General features: G+C 44.0%; 1 protein-coding gene across 2 annotated transcripts in view; it reads left to right on the plus strand.

The window, feature by feature from the left end:
* SENP1 (SUMO specific peptidase 1) overlaps window positions 1-12,618 on the plus strand; it is a 163,777-nt gene that overhangs the window by 111,713 nt on the left and 39,446 nt on the right. For both annotated transcript variants that reach the window (XM_069230872.1, XM_069230873.1), the window contains exons 11-12: window positions 1,282-1,366; window positions 3,294-3,440. In XM_069230872.1, coding sequence (XP_069086973.1) covers window positions 1,282-1,366; window positions 3,294-3,440 — 232 coding nt within the window. The remainder of the gene's footprint in view (window positions 1-1,281; window positions 1,367-3,293; window positions 3,441-12,618) is intronic.

The raw sequence follows: 12,618 nt of genomic DNA on the forward strand, positions 1-12,618 counted from the left end.
TGGCATTCTTAGGAAATATACCAATGGCAGACATATTTAAAGTAGCCACATGGTCTACTCCTCATACATTTAACAAACATTATTGTGTAGATGTATTTTCAAAGCAACAGGCCAGTGTTGGCCAAGCTGCCTTAAGAACATTATTTCAAACAACTTCAACTCCTACAGGCTAGCCACCGCAATTTTTGGGGAGAGTAACTGCTTTCTAGTGTATGCATAGCATGTGTATCTGCAGCTACACATACCATCGAACGGAACATGTCACTTAGCCAGTGTACAGCTGTTCGTGGCATGTAGTGCTGCAGATTCACATGCACCATCCCTACTCCCCGGAAGCCTGTAGTCGTCGCAGTTTTATTACTTGTACAAATTTAGATACATTTGCATGGACATCTATTTTTACTTACTAATTTTATATAACATTTATATTCTTACACTCTATCACTCCTTCCTACACCCTTTTGCGGGAAAACAGTCTAACTATGGAGTCGATGCCCATGTGCAGTATGACCGAGAGGAGGAGTCACTCGATCCTGTGACTCCGAAAAGACTTTTCCGAAGAAAAACAACTTGTAACACTCCAAGCCCAATACCAGATGGTGGAATAATGCATAGCATGTGAATCTGTAGCATTACATGCCACAAACAGATGTACACTGGGTAAGTGACATTTTCCACATGTGGCTTTTCCCCAAAAAACTCACTTGAAACTAAAGAATCCTTGTGGTTTCTTGGTGCATTCGCCTGCTGATTGGACCCGCTACCAATTTTGCATTCTGCCATTACATATATTTTTAATAAGCTAACACTATCCTAAACCAGACAATTCCGTCATACTGTTCCCACTTGTCTCTAGTGTTTGCTGTTTTGCTGTATGCCATTTGAGGTGTCTTTCAAGTTATGCAACTGTAGTTTCTTGTAGGCCTTTTCGGTTCTCTTCAATGTACTTATTATGTGCACCACAGCTGCTGAGGTGATTTTAGCAGTTGTGGGGTAGTTGATAATTTCCCCAAGATTCAATCCAAGAATCCTGCTCAAGAACTAAACATAATAACATCTGCATAGTGAAAGATTTGAATTCTTTAAATCCCATGCTTATTTTCTTTGAATCAAAATTCTGATTGATAAAATTAGTTTGATTTAAGTGTTGATTATAACCTGGAGTGCCTTGGTATAAACAGTCCCATTATTTGATAGACATTTTTCCTTTAATATCTGATATACTATCATTACATTTCTGAGCCTTTGTCAGTGAACAACTATGTTTCTACTTTCTTCTAGAACTAGCTTGTATGATTCACGAGCCCGTGAGAGATGTCGAAAGATTGAGGAACAGAAAGCTTTGGCATTGCAACTGCAGAACCAGGTGATTAAAAAAACTGTTTAAAAGCCTTGATTTGTGTATTTGCATTTGAATATTTTTTTTAACATACTTCTCTACACAATTGTAGCCCTACCATCCAGTATCTCATTAAAATTTGGACGGGATACCGCTTTACAGATTGGCCCTGTGTTCACACACTTAAGTGTTCAGAGTGTAGGAGCACCACACTCAGTTTTACCAACTAGAAAATCTGGCAGGTAAGGTCTAATGAGGATCATTCTACAAGAGTAGTCAGTTTCTGGCCCCTGCCACGCCCCTTTCTTGCAGCACAGAGGAAACATGCAATGCTCACCCTAGCCATTCTACAGTCTCATGTCCCCTGCTGTCCATCCCACCTTCTCTTTCAGCAAGCAGTGCCCCATAACACTCAGTTTCCACTTACTACCTACTTAGAGCAGTTGGTAAATGAGAGTGATAATTCACACAGAATAGAAAGATAGCTAGCAGATGGAGCCAAAAAAAACAGGTATAGCTATTCCCCAGTGCATGGCATTAGCTCCTAATACCCAGAGTTGGGTACAAGGTTACAAGTGGAAATCTAAATATGTCCCACTTGTAATAGGACATAGTGCCATGATATGAGGTTGTGGAACATAGTGGCCCGAGTTATTAAGCTAGCTAAGTATAATTTGTGATCTTTGGCCAGTCAGTTTATCTGATTTTGTGTTAGTGTCCTTATTTGCTGAAATTTGGGGCATTTACATTGTAGCAACAGACGATATTGTAAAAGTAATGTATTAAGAAGCTCTGCTGTTGCGAACATCCTAGTCTTTTAGAGGAATATAAACAGCTAATTCGGTAGAATAATTAAGAAACGGGAAAAATACCTTATTTCATGGTACAATGGTAGTCTAAAAAGACTTTAATAGATCTTTTAACGCAGTACATTTTCGTCTGTTTTCCCTCGTTATGATAATGATCCCTCTTTCATGTTGCCCATCAATTCCAACAAAACTAGCTGGAGTGATCACACTCTGATCATGTTGTAAGTTAAAAGCTATTCTAGGGTCACTGCCTTGCACAATTTAATAGCAGGTTTTGAACCCCTGAAAAGTGAGTGTCTTGAATTGTTTAGGTTGAAGTTCTGTTCTGTTTTTTTTATTTATTATTTTTTACTCTTTTGTTTTGATTATTGGTTCACAAAAGGAAGTTTAATAGTAAGATGAAATCCAGGAAAAGCCTGAGTAAATTGACCATAACAGTGTGAAAGTGCTGAAAAGGAGGCAACACTTTAGGTACCAAACGTGCAACTGTGCACTTTATTTTTTTCAGAATCCCATCAGATCAGATATCCAGGGCATTTCAACTTAGATTAAGAAACTGGGGACTTCTGCTGAGGAAAAACACTGTCAGTTGAGTCCCATACTGTGTTGGGTTAGTTGTGTGCTTTCATCAGGATTAACTAGGCCCTACTCAAGAAAGAGCCTATGATCCTTTTGTAGCCACTTAGATATGTCAGCTAGACTTATCTTCTCGTAAGTGTACTAGTACCATGGTAAATGCTTAAGCCATATCAGAGCTAAACCCATGGATATATATATTTCGGGTTACTGTAAGCAAACGGAAAGCTTTGTCTTTCTACTGCAGTGAGATGGCTGCTCTGTTCTGTTTACCACAATTGGTTTAGCTAATCCATTGCAACCATGACTCTGTAGCTACTCCAATGAGACAGCTGCATTGACAGCAATTGATATTGCTACTCCTGAACATCTTATTAAGTTTAGTGGGTCTGTTCATTTCTCTCAGCTAAGGCCATTTTAAAGGACAGGTTTTGGTGAAAATGTTGAGGTTGAGCGGTAACGAAGTTTCACTTCCCGACATACTGCAACAATACACTGGACTAAGAAAGTTGAGATGATGTGACTTTGTTCACATTTGCCAGTTGCTTTGATGTATATTTGTGTTTCAGAGATTGCAGGAGCAACCAGTACAAAATTCTGTAAATTTGAATCTCCGTGTACCACTTGAGAAAGAGATTCCTGTTACTGTTGTCCAAGAGGAACAGAAAGTTATTGCCAAAATATCAGAGCCCAAGGAATTTCCTGAACTCACACAGGTGAGGCTTTTACTTTTATTTGTTGATATATTTATAGGTACTGGTTTGTGTTTGCCGCTCGTTTTGGTAACATTGGCCCTTTAATATTCTTTATCCCATTAAGCAAAAATAGAAAAGTTGTGCATTCAAGAAAATGTGAAAAACAAAATTATATCAAATGACCCTGTAAACAGAATTCAGATGGTCATCTTATGAGTGAATCATTCTTTGCACTTAATTATACACTGAAGAACATTGTTCACAATACGTGCTTCCAAAATTTTGCGTTCGGAATATCAACTGTAACCCCAATAATCCTCTGCTCTTGAGTGTTGGCAAAGGCTGTCTTAGGCTCAAGATTCTATCTCTGACCTACACATGTTTTATTATTTTATTACCGCTTTTTGTGCTCCGCCAGATAGGAATCTACTTGGTGATGAAGGCCTTTAAAATGAAGCACATTCTTGAGTTTGATGCGGCTGTATGTTAGAATCAGTGGAGATCTGTTACTCTACATCAGACTTATCTGCCTTGTGGTTATAAGTGCACCGTAGTGGGAGATGGCTGTCAGTAGATCCAGGTTGACATAAGAGGGAATGGTGACCAAGTCATTGTCGCGGTCCGTGTGTGACAGAAGAGCTTGGATGGGGAGTGCTTAAGTTGTTAGCTTCAAGGTGGCTTTTCAGTTTCTTTTTCAGCATTCCCTGCTGGAACCAAGATGTTTGAGATCTTTTCCTCACATGACATTGGAAGTACAGATTAAAATCATTGAAGTAGGATGACCTGGTGTTATCCTCTCTGTGTTCAGCACTCCAGTAACAACATTCTACTTTGTATTGCGAGGTCAGACTAGTCCCTGGTAGTCTGAGAGATTCTGAATTATGGTGCCAAGCTTCATTACTAATTTGTAGTAATCATTAATAGGATTGATAGTCTCTTGGCCTTCAGGAGAGGGATCAAGACATCATCTTTCTTAGCTCCAAACTTAATAAAGTTATTGTTAGATGCCCAGGGGTATGTGTTTGGCTTCCAAGTATCATCTGACTTCCTGCCAACTGAATGCACAAAAGGAGACAAGATGGCTACTGCGTTGTCCTTGCTTTGCCATGGTTAGGCCTGCCACAAAGCTTCAGACGTGCTAAAATGTAATTGTGGCACAACAGCATTATTTTAATAATAATACCTGCCTTGCCAATCTGACAAACTTCAACCCACCACCAAGACTGTGCTGTTACATTGTTTCTTGAAGTAATTGGCGCCACTGTTCCCCTACTTCACAATACGCGTGTATCTAATGTTATATGTAAAGCTTTCCATTTCCTTTGTAGCTAGGTCCGCGTTACAGAAGCAGTGATGACAATAGTGATAATAAAAAAAGCATAATAAACTCATGTGGTTTTAAGTTAAGACAGAATTCAAGTGTATTTAGCTCACTCAACACCACTTGCATTGTGGCTGATCGCCGCTATCTGAACGCTTTGTGTTGCAGTACATTGCAACAATAGAGGGCCTAAAGTGTGTTCCGTTTCAACATTATAGAATGCTTAGAAAGCCCCCCATTTGCAGTATTCATGTTCTTTGCCCTCATTAAACACCTCCCTGTTTAGTCTGTCCTTATTGCCCTGCTGACGAATTTCTCACCCTCGAACATCTCTCATGTACATCATTCCACTTCCTTTAGTTGTATTTGCAGTGTCACCACATCCTACCTTACATTGCCCTTTATTGGACCCTACAAGAAGAAACTTACATTTTGAGTCACATAAACTGTGCAACACATTCTTCAACTTGAGGATTGAAGACACTGCCACTGGGAAATATTGATTGCTGGTCTGCCATAGTAATAAATGAATACATCTGCCTGTTGAGTAAGATTAGCCTTGTTGATACTGGGCACCTCTGCCTCACCTCCTTTGCTTCCTTAACCCCTTTGCTGCCAGGCCTTTTCCCCCTCAGGTGTCAAGTCTTTTTTTGGCTAGTTGGGGCAGTTGGCACTTAGGCCCTCATAACTTTTTGTCTACATAAGATACCCACACCAAATTTGCATCCTTTTTTCCAACATCCTAGGGATTCTAGAGGTACCCAGACTTTGTGGGTTCCCCTGAAGGAGACCAAGAAATTAGCCAAAATACAGTGAAAATTAAGTTTTTTTTTCAAACAAATGGGAAAAAAGGGGCTGCAGAAGAAGGCTTATGGTTTTTCCCCCGAAAATGGCATCAACAAAGGGTTTGCAGTGCTAAATCACCTGCTTCCCAGCTTTCAGGAACAGGCAGACTTGAATCACAAAACCCAATTTTTCAACACAATTTTGGCATTTTACTGGGACATACCCCATTTGTACGTTTTTTTTGTGCTTTCAGCCTCCTTCCGGTCAGTGACAGAAATGGGTGTGAAACCAATGCTGGATTCCAGAAACCTAAACATTTCTGAAAAGTAGACAAAATCCTGAATTCAGCAAGGGGTAATTTGTTTAGATCCTACAAGGGTTTCCTACAGAAAATAACAACTGAAATAAAAACAATATTGAAATTGAGGTTAAAAAAAAGCAGCCATTTTTCTCTACGTTTTACTCTGTAACTTTTTCCTGCAATGTCAGATTTTTGAAAGCAATATACTGTTACGTCTGCTGGATATGTAGGGTTGTAGGTTCATCAAGAACCGTAGGTACCCAGTGCCAATAAATGAGCTGCACCTTGCAGTGGGATTTCATTCTATACCAGGTATACAGCAATTCATTTGCTGAAATATAAAGAGTGAAAAATAGGTATCAAGAAAACCTTTGTATTTCCAAAATGGGCACAAGAGCAGTAGTTATTTGAACATCTCTGAATTCTCGGGTGCCCATACTAGCATGTGAATTACAGGGCATTTCTCAAATAGACGTCTTTTTTACACACTGTCTTATATTTGGAAGGTAAAAATGTAGAGAAAGACAAGGGGCAATAACACTTGTTTTGATATTCTATGTTCCCCCAAGTCTCCCGATTAAAAATGGTACCTCACTTGTGTGGGTAGGCCTAGCGCCCGTGACAGGAAATGCCCCAAAACACAACGTGGACATATCACATTTTCCCAAAGAAAACAGAGGTGTTTTTTGCAAAGTGCCTACCTGTGGATTTTGGCATCTAGCTCAGCCGGCACCTAGGGAAACATACCAAGCCTGTGCATTTTTGGAAACTAATGACCTATGGGAATCCAAGATGGGGTGACTTGTGGGGCTCTCACCAGGTTCTGTTACCTAGAATCCTTTGCAAACCTCAAAATATGGCAAAAAAAACACCTTTTCCTCACATTTCGGTGACAAAGTTCTGGAATCTGAGAGGAGCCACAAATTTCTTTCCACCCAGCGTTCCCCCAAGTCTCCTGACAAAAATGAAACCTCACTTGTGTGGGTAGGCCTAGTGCCAGCGACAGGGAATGCCCCAAAACTCTATCTGGACACATCAAAATTATCAAATACAAAACTACCTGTTTTTTTGGGGGGAAAGGGGCGGCAACCTGCGTTTTTGGTCCTGGGTTCAGCAGCAATCTAGGGAAACCTACCAAACCCAGACATTTCTGAAAACTAGACACTGAGGGAGTCCAGGGAGGTATGACTTGGATCCCCCAATGATTTCTTACCCAGAATCCTCAGCAAACCTCACATTTAGCTAAAAAATCACTTTTTCCCCACATTTCTGTGTGAGATCACCCCAGCAGGACAAATTTCCTACTACTCAACGTACCCCTCAGCCTCCTAGTAAAAATGATACCTCACTTGTGTAGGTGGGCGAAGTGCCTGTGACAGGTAAGAGCCAAAAACATGTTGAAATTGAGGGGAAACCAAAGCGGGTCCAAAAGGGCAGTTTGAAAAAAAACACTTTTAGGCTGACAAGTGCAGCAGAATTTTTATTGGTATAGATGGGACAATGTTGGGTGTTAGGAATTTTGTGGATTCCTGCAGATTCCGGAAGGTTCATCACAAAAATGTGTGATTTTCAGCAAAGATGGAGGTTTGCAAGGCATTGTGGGCAAGAAAATGGTACGGGGTGCATGTGAAGCACACCACCCTGGAATCAACCAGATGTTTAGTTTTCAGATGTGTCTGGGTCTTGTGGATTTTTCTACGTGGCAACGTCCCAAAGTCAAAAAAGTGCAGCCCTCACCATTCCAAGTTGGACGATTTTGAGTTACCAAGCTCTCATGGCCCAAATGTAAAACCAAAACCCAAAATAATCAAATGTTCTGGCTTGCCGTGGGATAAAATGTTTTATTGTGCGGGGAGAGCTGAAAGACTGTTACCCCCTTCAGGTGGCGTGGGGGCAAAACCAGGCCCATACTGGTTGGTAGCCACCACCCCACTGTTTTATGTTTTTTTATTTTTTTATTTTATGCCATCTAGTAGACTTTCTGCCCCCGCCCCGGGGTGTGGATCGGGGGTAATTGCCCCATGGGCAGAACAACTTTGGCCCCATTTATTTGGGGTGGGGGTATGGCCACAACCCCACCCTCTTATTTTGGAGAAAAAAAATCCCTGGTCTCTAGTGGGCAGATGGGCCTTCCAAAAATAGGCCGATCTGCTCCCAAGGGGGTCAGATATGGCCAACAGTAATGTGCCCCCATGGGGAGCGACCATTGCCCAAGGGGCAGCACCCCAAACAAAACACACACACACACCAATCCCTGGTGTCTAGTGATTTCTGCACCCTTTGGGGGCAGATTGGCCTAACAAAAATAGGCTGATCTGCCCCCAAGGGGGGTAGAAATGGCCTAAATACAATTTGCCCCCCAAGGGTGCGACCCTTGCCTAGGGGTTCGCTTCCCATACATTAAAACATAAAGTAACAAAAAAAAGGTGTCTAGAGGCTTCTGCCCCCTTCCCCCCCACCCCCCAAGGAATATCGGCTTAATTATATTAGGCCAAGGGGCCGCTCCCCTTATGCGTAAGGATAATAAAAAATAAAAAAAACTCCCTGGTGTCTAGTGGTTTCGGACCCCCCCCCCCCCCCTGTTGGGGGCAGAAATGGACTTGAAACAATTTGGCCCCCCAGGGAGCGACTCTTGCTGAAAGGGTCGCTCCCTAAACATAAAAGAAAAAAAAAACCTGGTGTCTAGGGGCCCAAGGGGCTGCTCCCCTCATGTTTATTTCACACAAAAAAAATTCCCTGGTGTCTAGTGGGCATTTCTGCTGCCCGATTGCATTGTGATCGGGCAGCAGAAATGCTTGCAGAGACATGAAAGACATGTCTCTGCTGGCCCCCTCCTCCCGAGCGGAAGAGAAACGCTGAACATTTCTCTTCCGCAATTGCGCTGTAAGCATGCTTGCGGCGGTATATGGACGTAATGGTTACGTCCATGGCGCCACACAGGCACATCCATAGACGTAACCATTACATCCGTGGTTTGCAAAGGGGTTAACCTTGTTCCTTCCTGAAGTTAACTGCATGCTTTCTCCCTGAGTGGATGAAAATACCAATTGCACTGTTTTTTCTACTGAGCAGTGTTGTCTAAATATCAGGTGAAGGTTTACCGGGCTGTCTGGGACAGACAGAAGTCAAACATGTTATTTGGATTTCCTTAAGCCACCTGTTTTCATGCTGTTTTTTTTAGGGATTTAATTGATTATTTATGCTTAGAGGTGTATTGACCTGCTCAGTAGCACCACTACCTTCTGCACTTCTAAAAATGTGCACGTCAAGACTTTTATTGCTCTGGAAAACTCAGAGTTAAAATGGCAAAGAACAGTTTACAGGTTTATACACTGTCTCTTTTGAACTAATGTGTAGGCAAGCAATATTAGACATAAGAAATCCAAAACACTTCACATTGCTAATGCTAGTTTTCAGATCACAACTTGTCACACATCAAAGCTGTATGTTTGCAAAAGCGGTATAGGGAACAAGGTGATAGCTGACTTAAAAATCAATCAGTTAATCAATCAGTTGGGTGTTATTTGTATAGTGCGGCTTGCCACCCGAGTGGGTATTCAGGTACTTGCTCAGGTGTTTATTCGAAAAGCCAGGTTTTCAGCCCCAGTCCAGTCTGAAGTGGGTCAGCAAGGGTGCGGGGTGGGGGGATAAAGGCTTTGGTGGTGAGGTGGTTGAAGGAGCATCCTCTGGTGCGGCAGCAGCGTATGCGTGGTATCTTTGCGGTGGCCATGTGTAAAGAAATGGCTCCCTGTTGCAGTTACCCCCCACTTTTTGCCTGATACTGATGCTGACTTGACTGAGAAGAGTGCTGGGACCCTGCTAACCAGGCCCCAGCACCAGTGTTCCTTCACCTAAAAATGTACCATTGTATCCACAATTGGCACACCCTGGCATTCAGATAAGTCCCTTGTAACTGGTACTTCTAGTACCAAGGGCCCTGATGCCAAGGAAGGTCTCTAAGGGCTGCAGCATGTCTTATGCCACCCTAGAGACCCCTCACTCAGCACAGACACACTGCTTACAAGCCTGTGTGTGCTAGTGAGAACAAAAATGAGTAAGTCGACATGGCACTCCCCTCAGGGTGCCATGCCAGCCTCTCACTGCCTCTGCAGTATAGGTAAGACACCCCTCTAGCAGGCCTTACAGCCCTAAGGCAGGGTGCACTATACCATAGGTGAGGGTACCAGTGCATGAGCATGGTACCCCTACAGTGTCTAAACAAAACCTTAGACATTGTAAGTGCAGGGTAGCCATAAGAGTATATGGTCTGGGAGTCTGTCAAACACGAACTCCACAGCACCATAATGGCTACACTGAAGACTGGGAAGTTTGGTATCAAACTTCTCAGCACAATAAATGCACACTGATGCCAGTGTACATTTTATTGTAAAATACACCACAGAGGGCACCTTAGAGGTGCCCCCTGAAACTTAACCGACTGTCTGTGTAGGCTGACTAGTTCCAGCAGCCTGCCACACCAGAGACATGTTGCTGGCCCCATGGGGAGAGTGCCTTTGTCACTCTGAGGCCAGTAACAAAGCCTGCACTGGGTGGAGATGCTAACACCTCCCCCAGGCAGGAGCTGTAACACCTGGCGGTGAGCCTCAAAGGCTCACCCCTTTGTCACAGCCCAGCAGGGCACTCCAGCTTAGTGGAGTTGCCCGCCCCCTCCGGCCACGGCCCCCACTTTTGGCGGCAAGGCTGGAGGGAACAAAGAAAGCAACAAGGAGGAGTCACTGGCCAGTCAGGACAGCCCCTAAGGTGTCCTGAGCTGAGGTGACTCTGACTTTTAGAAATCCTCCATCTTGCAGATGGAGGATTCCCCCAATAGGGTTAGGATTGTGACCCCCTCCCCTTGGGAGGAGGCACAAAGAGGGTGTACCCACCCTCAGGGCTAGTAGCCATTGGCTACTAACCCCCCAGACCTAAACACGCCCTTAAATTTAGTATTTAAGGGCTACCCTGAACCCTAGAAAATTAGATTCCTGCAACTACAAGAAGAAGGACTGCCTAGCTGAAAACCCCTGCAGAGGAAGACCAGAAGACGACAACTGCCTTGGCTCCAGAAACTCACCGGCCTGTCTCCTGCCTTCCAAAGATCCTGCTCCAGCGACGCCTTCCAAAGGGACCAGCGACCTCGACATCCTCTGAGGACTGCCCCTGCTTCGAAAAGACAAGAAACTCCCGAGGACAGCGGACCTGCTCCAAGAAAAGCTGCAACTTTGTTTCCAGCAGCTTTAAAGAACCCTGCAAGCTCCCCGCAAGAAGCGTGAGACTTGCAACACTGCACCCGGCGACCCCGACTCGGCTGGTGGCGATCCAACACCTCAGGAGGGACCCCAGGACTACTCTAAGACTGTGAGTACCAAAACCTGTCCCCCCTGAGCCCCCACAGCGCCGCCTGCAGAGGGAAATCCCGAGGCTTCCCCTGACCGCGACTCTTTGAATCCTAAGTCCCGACACCTGGGAGAGACCCTGCACCCGCAGCCCCCAGGACCTGAAGGACCGGACTTTCACTGGAGAAGTGACCCCCAGGAGTCCCTCTCCCTTGCCCAAGTGGAGGTTTCCCCGAGGAATCCCCCCCTTGCCTGCCTGCAGCGCTGAAGAGATCCCGAGATCTCTCATAGACTAACATTGAAAACCCGACGCTTGTTTCTACACTGCACCCGGCCGCCCCCGCGCTGCTGAGGGTGAAATTTCTGTGTGGACTTGTGTCCCCCCCGGTGCCCTACAAAACCCCCCTGGTCTGCCCTCCGAAGACGCGGGTACTTACCTGCAAGCAGACCGGAACCGGGGCACCCCCTTCTCTCCATTCTAGCCTATGCGTTTTGGGCACCACTTTGAACTCTGCACCTGACCGGCCCTGAGCTGCTGGTGTGGTGACTTTGGGGTTGCTCTGAACCCCCAACGGTGGGCTACCTTGGACCAAGAACTAAGCCCTGTAAGTGTCTTACTTACCTGGTTAACCTAACAAATACTTACCTCCCCTAGGAACTGTGAAAATTGCACTAAGTGTCCACTTTTAAAACAGCTATTTGTCAATAACTTGAAAAGTATACATGCAATTTTGATGATTTGAAGTTCCTAAAATACTTACCTGCAATACCTTTCGAATGAGATATTACATGTAGAAATTGAACCTGTGGTTCTTAAAATAAACTAAGAAAATATATTTTTCTATACAAAAACCTATTGGCTGGATTTGTCTCTGAGTGTGTGTACCTCATTTATTGTCTATGTGTATGTACAACAAATGCTTAACACTACTCCTTGGATAAGCCTACTGCTCGACCACACTACCACAAAATAGAGCATTAGTATTATCTATTTTTACCACTATTTTACCTCTAAGGGGAACCCTTGGACTCTGTGCATGCTATTCCTTACTTTGAAATAGCACATACAGAGCCAACTTCCTACACCATGTGTGCTGGGCAGAGATTCCGAGTCGGCTGGTGGAGGTGAAGGCGGTGGTTCAGGTAGGTGGGTCCTTAGCTATGAAGGGATTTGTAGGCATATGTCAGGAGCTTGAAGTGGCATCTTTTCTGGATCAAGAGCCAATAGAGGTCCTTCAGTTGCTGGGTGATGTGGATTCTCTTAAGTAGGTTGAGGATCAGTCTGGTAGCTGCGTTCTGGATCGCCTGGAGTCTTTGCATGACTTTGGTAGTGGTGCCTGCATAGGGTGCATTGCCGTAGTCCAGCCTGCTGCAACTCTGCCCATTGCTTTCTAATACCTTTTTGTTTTGTCACTCTTATTTTCTTGTACTTTATTCAATGTTTTTATTTGTTTT

The sequence above is a fragment of the Pleurodeles waltl genome, chromosome 4_2, assembly GCF_031143425.1.
Source record: "Pleurodeles waltl isolate 20211129_DDA chromosome 4_2, aPleWal1.hap1.20221129, whole genome shotgun sequence".
Classification (NCBI taxonomy): Eukaryota; Metazoa; Chordata; class Amphibia; order Caudata; family Salamandridae; genus Pleurodeles; species Pleurodeles waltl.